Source organism: Eriocheir sinensis, chromosome 26 (assembly GCF_024679095.1).
Source record: "Eriocheir sinensis breed Jianghai 21 chromosome 26, ASM2467909v1, whole genome shotgun sequence".
Lineage (NCBI taxonomy): Eukaryota > Metazoa > Arthropoda > Malacostraca > Decapoda > Varunidae > Eriocheir > Eriocheir sinensis.
Window position 1 is genome coordinate 1,471,048 of NC_066534.1, and position 8,937 is coordinate 1,479,984.

Consider the following 8,937-nt stretch of genomic DNA (forward strand, 5'->3'; position numbering starts at 1 on the left):
AGACGGTTCAGGCGTAAACAAAGGTGGTTTTGCATATCATCACCTTCAGAACAAAGCCTTTTTTTTTTTACAGCTAAGGAGTCAGTTCAAGGGCGTAAACAAAGGTGGTTTTGCATATCATCACCTTCGTAAACAAAGCCTTTTTTTTTTTTTACAGCTAAGGAGACGGTTCAAGGGCGTAAACAAAGGTGGTTTTGCATATCATCACCTTCGTAAACAAAGCCTTTTTTTTTTTTTACAGCTAAGGAGACGGTTCAAGGGCGTAAACAAAGGTGGTTTTGCATATCATCACCTTCGTAAACAAAGCCTTTTTTTTTTTTTACAGCTAAGGAGTCAGTTCAAGGGCGTAAACAAAGGTGGTTTTGCATATCACCTTCGTAAACAAAGCCTTTTTTTTTTTACAGCTAAGGAGTCAGTTCAAGGGCGTAAAGAAAGGTGGTTTTGCATATCACCTTCGTAAACAAAGCCTTTTTTTTTTTTACAGCTAAGGAGTCAGTTCAAGGGCGTAAACAAAGGTGGTTTTGCATATCACCTTCGTAAACAAAGCCTTTTTTTTTTTTACAGCTAAGGAGTCAGTTCAAGGGCGTAAACAAGGGTGGTTTTGCATATCATCACCTTCGTAAACAAAGCCTTTTTTTTTTTTACAGCTAAGGAGTCAGTTCAAGGGCGTAAACAAGGGTGGTTTTGCATATCATCACCTTCGTAAACAAAGCCCTTTTTTTTTACAGCTAAGGAGTCAGTTCAAGGGCGTAAAGAAAGGTGGTTTTGCATATCATCACCTTCGTAAACAAAGCCCTTTTTTTTTTTTTATAGCTAAGGAGACGGTTCAAGGGCGTAAACAAGGGTGGTTTTGCATATCATCACCTTCGTAAACAAAGCCTTTTTTTTTTTTAAAGCTAAGGAGTCAGTTCAAGGGCGTAAACAAGGGTGGTTTTGCATATCATCACCTTCGTAAACAAAGCCCTTTTTTTTTTTTTTACAGCTAAGGAGTCAGTTCAAGGGCGTAAACAAAGGTGGTTTTGCATATCATCACCTTCGTAAACAAAGCCTTTTTTTTTTTTTACAGCTAAGGAGACGGTTCAAGGGCGTAAACAAGGGTGGTTTTGCATATCATCACCTTCGTAAACAAAGCCTTTTTTTTTTTTACAGCTAAGGAGACGGTTCAAGGGCGTAAACAAAGGCGGTTTTGCATATCACCTTCGTAAACAAAGCCTTTTTTTTTTTTTACAGCTAAGGAGACGGTTCAAGGGCGTAAAGAAAAATAAAAAATAAAATAAATAAATAAATAAATAAAAAAAAACCCCGCAACTTACTGCTCCTGAATAGAGGTCAAAGGAGTGGCCAAAAAGAGAGGTCAATTTCGGGAGATTATCGTACTCATGGCATAGTGTTGACCGGTTTCCGACGCGTAACTATATTGCCAAGAAACATTAGCAATTAAATACAGCCGTCCCTCAAATAGTATGGTTTCCAATAGTTCGGTTTTGGTTTTATGTGGATTTTCATAGACGATTTTTGGGTGATTTTGAAATTTTCCGACAAGCAGGAAATTTAAAAATCCTTAACCCCTTGACTGCGGGTTTCCTACAAGAAGACCTCACCAAGCTACAGGAATGGAACAAAAGTGGCTGCTACAATTCAGTGAGGAAAAATGTAAAGTCCTGCACCATGGGAGAGTTTATCCAGCACACCAATACCACATGGGAAACACTCAACTATCCACCACAGAGGCAGAGAAAGACCTGGGAGTGTATGTTACCAGGCTACCAGTGAAGGGATATCCAGCACACCAATACCACATGGGAAACACTCCACTATCCACCACAGAGGCAGAGAAAGACCTGGGAGTGTATGTTACCAGGCTACCAGTGAAGGGATATCCAGCACACCAATACCACATGGGAAACACTCCACTATCCACCACAGAGGCAGAGAAAGACCTGGGAGTGTATGTTACCAGGCTACCAGTGAAGGGATATCCAGCACACCAATACCACATGGGAAACACTCCACTATCCACCACAGAGGCAGAGAAAGACCTGGGAGTGTATGTTACCAGGCTACCAGTGAAGGGATATGCAGCACACCAATACCACATGGGAAACACTCCACTATCCACCACAGAGGCAGAGAAAGACCTGGGAGTGTATGTTACCAGGCTGCCAGTGAAGGGATATGCAGCACACCAATACCACATGGGAAACACTCCACTATCCACCACAGAGGCAGAGAAAGACCTGGGAGTGTATGTTACCAGGCTACCAGTGAAGGGATATGCAGCACACCAATACCACATGGGAAACACTCCACTATCCACCACAGAGGCAGAGAAAGACCTGGGAGTGTATATTACCAGGCTACCAGTGAAGGGATATCCAGCACACCAATACCACATGGGAAACACTCCACTATCCACCACAGAGGCAGAGAAAGACCTGGGAGTGTATGTTACCAGGCTGCCAGTGAAGGGATATCCAGCACACCAATACCACATGGGAAACACTCCACTATCCACCACAGAGGCAGAGAAAGACCTGGGAGTGTATATTACCAGGCTACCAGTGAAGGGATATCCAGCACACCAATACCACATGGGAAACACTCCACTATCCACCACAGAGGCAGAGAAAGACCTGGGAGTGTATGTTACCAGGCTACCAGTGAAGGGATATCCAGCACACCAATACCACATGGGAAACACTCCACTATCCACCACAGAGGCAGAGAAAGACCTGGGAGTGTATGTTACCAGGCTGCCAGTGAAGGGATATCCAGCACACCAATACCACATGGGAAACACTCCACTATCCACCACAGAGGCAGAGAAAGACCTGGGAGTGTATGTTACCAGGCTACCAGTGAAGGGATATCCAGCACACCAATACCACATGGGAAACTCCACTATCCACCACAGAGGCAGAGAAAGACCTGGGAGTGTATGTTACCAGGCTACCAGTGAAGGGATATCCAGCACACCAATACCACATGGGAAACACTCCACTATCCACCACAGAGGCAGAGAAAGACCTGGTATGTTACCAGGCTGCCAGTGAAGGGATATCCAGCACACCAATACCACATGGGAAACACTCCACTATCCACCACAGAGGCAGAGAAAGACCTGGGAGTGTATGTTACCAGGCTACCAGTGAAGGGATATCCAGCACACCAATACCACATGGGAAACACTCCACTATCCACCACAGAGGCAGAGAAAGACCTGGGAGTGTATGTTACCAGGCTACCAGTGAAGGGATATCCAGCACCAATACCACATGGGAAACACTCCACTATCCACCACAGAGGCAGAGAAAGACCTGGGAGTGTATGTTACCAGGCTACCAGTGAAGGGATATCCAGCACACCAATACCACATGGGAAACACTCCACTATCCACCACAGAGGCAGAGAAAGACCTGGGAGTGTATGTTACCAGGCTACCAGTGAAGGGATATCCAGCACACCAATACCACATGGGAAACACTCCACTATCCACCACAGAGGCAGAGAAAGACCTGGGAGTGTATGTTACCAGGCTGCCAGTGAAGGGATATCCAGCACACCAATACCACATGGGAAACACTCCACTATCCACCACAGAGGCAGAGAAAGACCTGGGAGTGTATGTTACCAGGCTACCAGTGAAGGGATATCCAGCACACCAATACCACATGGGAAACACTCCACTATCCACCACAGAGGCAGAGAAAGACCTGGGAGTGTATGTTACCAGGCTGCCAGTGAAGGGATATCCAGCACACCAATACCACATGGGAAACACTCCACTATCCACCACAGAGGCAGAGAAAGACCTGGGAGTGTATGTTACCAGGCTGCCAGTGAAGGGATATCCAGCACACCAATACCACATGGGAAACACTCCACTATCCACCACAGAGGCAGAGAAAGACCTGGGAGTGTATGTTACCAGGCTGCCAGTGAAGGGATATCCAGCACACCAATACCACATGGGAAACACTCCACTATCCACCACAGAGGCAGAGAAAGACCTGGGAGTGTATGTTACCAGGCTGCCAGTGAAGGGATATCCAGCACACCAATACCACATGGGAAACACTCCACTATCCACCACAGAGGCAGAGAAAGACCTGGGAGTGTATGTTACCAGGCTACCAGTGAAGGGATATCCAGCACACCAATACCACATGGGAAACACTCCACTATCCACCACAGAGGCAGAGAAGGACCTGGGAGTATATGTGACCAGGCTACCAGTGAAAGCCAAATCCGTGCCAATTGCAGCGGACGGGTTAAAAGATCTGACAATCTGTATAAAACCGAAACCAAACTATTTGAGAAACGACTCTATCTTAACAATAAGTACAAATTAATCCTGTTACTGGGGCCCAGGAGACAGTTTTTGGGTCGGAAATGGGTAAATATTAGAGGCTGTGTACGGTTATTTGGCAACGTTGCTTAGGCTTGCCATCTATACTGAAACAAAGGGCCAGTTCGACAGTCCAACACCGAGGGTCGTATTATGAGACATTTCGCTGCCCAAGAACACCTATTTAACAAGGCTTTCGTAGGAGTTGAGGGCATTTCTAGGGGTAGCTTTATGACCCTGGTGGTAGTTTAACCCTTCTGTACTGTGAACCTAAGGAAACACACATTTGACAAGGCTTTCGTAGGAGTTGAGGGCATTTCTAGGGGTAGCTTTATGACCCTGGTGGTAGTTTAACCCTTCTTCTGTACTGTGAACCTAAGGAAACACACATTTGACAAGGCTTTCGCAGGAGTTGTGGGCATTTCCAGGGGTAGTTTTATGACCCTGGTGGTAGTTTAACCCTTCTTCTGTACTGTGAACCTAAGGAAACACACATTTGACAAGGCTTTCGCAGGAGTTGAGGGCATTTCTAGGGGTAGCTTTATGACCCTGGTGGTAGTTTAACCCTTCTTCTGTACTGTGAACCTAAGAAACACGTATTTGACAAGGCTTTCGTAGGAGTTGAGGGCATTTCTAGGGGTAGCTTCATGACCCTGGTGGTAGTTTAACCCTTCTTCTGTACTGTGAACCTAAGGAAACACTCATTTGACAAGGCTTTCGCAGGAGTTGTGGGCATTTCCAGGGGTAGTTTTATGACCCTGGTGGTAGTGTGACCCTTCCTCTGTACCATGAACCTAAGGAACCACACATTTGACAAGGCTTTCGCTGGAGTTGTGGGCATTTCCAGGGGTATTTTTATGACCCTGGCGGTAGTTTCATCCTTCCTCTGTACCATGAACCTAAGAAACACACATTTGACAAGGCTTTCGTAGGAGTTGTGGGCATTTCCAGGGGTAGTTTTATGACCCTGGTGGTAGTGTGACCCTTCCTCTGTACCCTGAACCTAAGAAACACACATTTGACAAGGCTTTCGTAGGAGTTGTGGGCATTTCCAGGGGTAGTTTTATGACCCTGTTGGTAGTTTCATCCTTCCTCTGTACCCTGAGCATAAAAAAACACTCATTAGAACCTATTTGATCCCCCCTTTGACCTTTAGATATAGCTGATGTGAGAAGGCAAAGAGTCTTGTAATACCAGCCTGAGTGATTGTAAGCGCCCGAACCAAACTCTATTCTCCTCGATGATCTGGTATATCCACTCAAAACCAGGTACTAATAAAGAGATTTCCTGATGTGTGCTTTCCTAAAATTTCCTCCTTTCTATTGCCCAGTTTTACAGTCCAATAGAGCAAGTTTGTAAGCTCCCCAACCAAGCGCAGAATCCGATGAAAATTCCTTGTAGCTTCAGGTCTATATTACAAGACAAATTCGCTTCTCATGTCACCAATTTCTAGAGGTCAAAGAAGGGGTCAGTCAGATTCTTATGAGTGTTTCTTCAGCTTCATGGTACAGAGGAAGGGTCACACTACCACCAGGGTCAAAAACTACTCCTGGAAATGCTCACAACTCCTACGAAAGCCTTGTCAAATAGGTGTTTCTTCAGGTTCATGGTACAGAGGAAGGGTCACACTACCACCAGGGTCAAAAACTACTCCTGGAAATGCTCACAACTCCTACAAATGCCTTGTCAAATAGGTGTTTCTTCAGGTTCATGGTACAGAGGAAGGGTCACACTACCACCAGGGTCATAAAACTACTCCTGGAAATGCTCACAACTCCTACGAAAGCCTTGTCAAATATGTGTTTCTTCAGGTTCATGGTACAGAGGAAGGGTCACACTACCACCAGGGTCATAAAACTACTCCTGGAAATGCTCACAACTCCTACGAAAGCCTTGTCAAATATGTGTTTCTTCAGGTTCATGGTACAGAGGAAGGGTCACACTACCACTAGGGTCAAAAACTACTCCTGGAAATGCCCACAACTACTTGTCAAATATGTGTTTCTTCAGGTTCATGGTACAGAGGAAGTCACACCACTACCAAGGGTCATAACATAACTACTCCTGGAAATGCCCACAACTCCTACGAAAGCCTTGTCAAATAGGTGTTTCTTGGACGAGGGAATGTCTTATAATACGACCCTTAGTGTTTGGCATTAATATAAAAAGGAGGAGTTAACTTTAGGGAACTACACAGGGAATTTATTTTATCAGTATAGTATTGAAATGATATTATCATTGTGGAGAATATACTTTGGTTTGGGCGCTTAAAGTGACTCGGTTTTGGACTGTCCAACTGGCCATATATCAACGCCAAACAAGGAATTTTTGTCGTATTTTGTCCTTGGTTGGGGAGCTCACAAACTTCCTGTACTGGACTGTAAAACTGGCCCAAAGTCACTTACTCCCCGGCCTGCGACAGGGTCATGGCATCTATGAGGCTGTCGATGGCATCCTTCTCTTCCTCCTTGAGCTTCGCCATCCTGCTCTGGAGAGATGGGAAGGCCAGGGACACAACCTCCATGCTATAGGGAAGCTGGATCCACAGGAGACACTCGCCATCCTTGGTAACCTTGGGGAACAGCGCGCCCATCTTGGGGTTGTAGTTCTTGCTGTAGACTCTCCTAGTGATGGCCACCATGTCCAGCTCCGCCAGGGCATGGATCAGCGCCGACAACGCCCGGGCTGCCGGCTCGTCACCGCCCCGTGCCATCACCGCCAGCACCTGGTTGCCTGTCCTGAGGTGGTGGCGCACTCGACTCGCCTCAGTGAACCCCATAACACTCATGCTGCGAGGGCTATTGGAGCAGTACATCCTGGACATGTCTCCGTAGGAGCACGGGACGAGGGTGGTGCCGTAGCAGTAGCCGCTAATGACCTCCTCCTTCGGCACCTCCGTCTGTCTCTCGTCCATGAGGTGATATGAACACTCCTTGCTGATCCCCTGCGTCCGGTCATCCCTGTAAAACTTCTTCCAGCTTGGGATGGGGGCTTGCTGCACCATGATCCGGCCTGTAATAGGGATCTTGAACGCAGCGCCGATGTCTAGGGTCGTGTTCCAGCAGGCAGTGGTCTTGTTGCTCTTCTCAAAGTACATTAGCTGGGCCATGGCGTTGTCAAAGGAGCACACGAGCCCGTCACACAGCGCAGCCATCTCCGCTTCCCCTGCCATCTGCACCACAGTCTTAGCCTTGCCGTTCCAGTTCAGCGGCTGCGTCTTTGGGGGTTTGCTGTGACCCTCGCCGCCATTAGAAGACCCAGGCTGGTGCTCGTCCTGATCCTCCTCATCGAAGTCCTCAGAAAACTCTGGCCCGATGGCGACCAGCTGTGTTTCGCTGTCCTTGAGTTCCTGTTCCACCTCCTTGTAGCGGGACTTGCTGAACTCACTGCTGAAGTCCGTAAACAGCAATATCTTCCGCTTCTCCAGCTTGAGCCCGCTGTGTGGACTGTGGAGAGGTTGATTTGTATTAGTACAACTCAATTTTTTATTATCATTTTTTTTTTTCAACAAAGGAGACAGCTCAAGGGCACAGAAAAAGGAAAACTATTGAAAAAAAAAAAAAAAAAAAAAAGCCCACTACTCGCTGCTCCTACATAAAAGAATGGTCGATTTTGAGTTAAAAAAATATTAGTAAGTAATGTTGCAAATAGCTGTTTAATTAATACAAAGTCTGCTAATTTTCTCGGTGGTGGACAGCTTCGAGGCTGTTTAATAATCATAATCAGTAATCTCGTAAACTAACAAAACAGCTATTTGTGACATTACTAATATTTTCAACTTATAATTGACTATAATTGACGGTATTTGTTATTGCTGCCTGCATGTTATTGACACTGATGACCGTTCACAATGCGTAGGCTACCATACAGTACACTTTTAAAACGTAAATATATGAAACACTCCGGCTAAATTTCGTTGCCTCATTCCTAGGTAGTATGACATGTTTAGTTAGTGCAGTCGGGTGTGATATCCAGCCCTTTATATTTTGCTTGTGACTCTTCCCTCTGCATAGGCTACCATACAGTACACTTTTAAAACGTAAATATATGAAACACTCCGGCTAAATTTCGTTGCCTCATTCCTAGGTAGTATGACATGTTTAGTTAGTGCAGTCGGGTGTGATATCCAGTCCTTTATATTTTGCTTGTGACTCTTCCCTCTGCGTAGGCTACCATACAGTACACTTTTAAAACATAAATATATGAAACTCATTCCTAGGTAGTATGACATGTTTAGTTAGTGCAGTCGGGTGTGATATCCAGCCCTTTATATTTTGTTTGTGACTCTTCCCTCTGATAAGGTGGTGCGGCACTGTTGCCAGATTATCGTACTCAGAGCATTGTTTACCTGTTTCTGATCCTTAACTATTGCAAAGAAGCAGAGATAACTAACCATTTTAACGTTCAGTATGTGTGAAGGCAGTTATTGTGGTCGAGGAGGCTGGTTTTGGGGTTGGAAATCGGCAAACATTAACCCCTTCAATACGAGGATGCGTATACTGCGTCCTTGCGTGCCCCGTACCATATCTGAGGATGCCCAAACTGCGTCCTGGCGAGCTTAAGGCCAAAAGTTTTTCACTCGACTCCTC

The 8,937-nt window shown here is 45.8% G+C and overlaps 2 protein-coding genes across 9 annotated transcripts; both read right to left on the bottom strand.

Annotated features, from left to right (window-relative positions):
- Positions 1-808: 808 nt before the first annotated feature.
- On the bottom strand, positions 809-4,569 carry LOC127003686 (uncharacterized). 8 transcript variants are annotated; one of them, XM_050870619.1, is made up of 8 exons: positions 4,011-4,569; positions 3,615-3,713; positions 3,318-3,515; positions 3,122-3,220; positions 2,929-3,027; positions 2,634-2,831; positions 2,436-2,534; positions 809-1,742 (listed from the first exon to the last, which is right to left on the bottom strand). In XM_050870619.1, exons 1-8 carry the CDS (start codon positions 4,166-4,168, stop codon positions 1,712-1,714), a joined length of 981 nt encoding a protein of 326 aa, XP_050726576.1. In that variant the 5' UTR covers positions 4,169-4,569; the 3' UTR covers positions 809-1,711. The 8 variants fall into 8 exon arrangements, 6 of the variants coding, with proteins under 6 accessions (XP_050726576.1, XP_050726575.1, XP_050726572.1 ...); XM_050870618.1 differs by having other exon boundaries at positions 809-1,841; XM_050870615.1 differs by lacking the exon at positions 2,436-2,534 and adding an exon at positions 2,337-2,435 and having other exon boundaries at positions 809-1,841; positions 2,535-2,831.
- Positions 4,570-6,749: 2,180 nt separating this feature from the next.
- On the bottom strand, positions 6,750-8,291 carry LOC127003885 (X-ray repair cross-complementing protein 5-like). The gene is made up of 2 exons (XM_050870992.1): positions 8,269-8,291; positions 6,750-7,785 (listed from the first exon to the last, which is right to left on the bottom strand). The coding sequence occupies exons 1-2, from the start codon at positions 8,289-8,291 to the stop codon at positions 6,750-6,752; spliced, it is 1,059 nt and encodes a 352-aa protein (XP_050726949.1).
- Between the last annotated feature and the right edge of the window lie 646 nt (positions 8,292-8,937).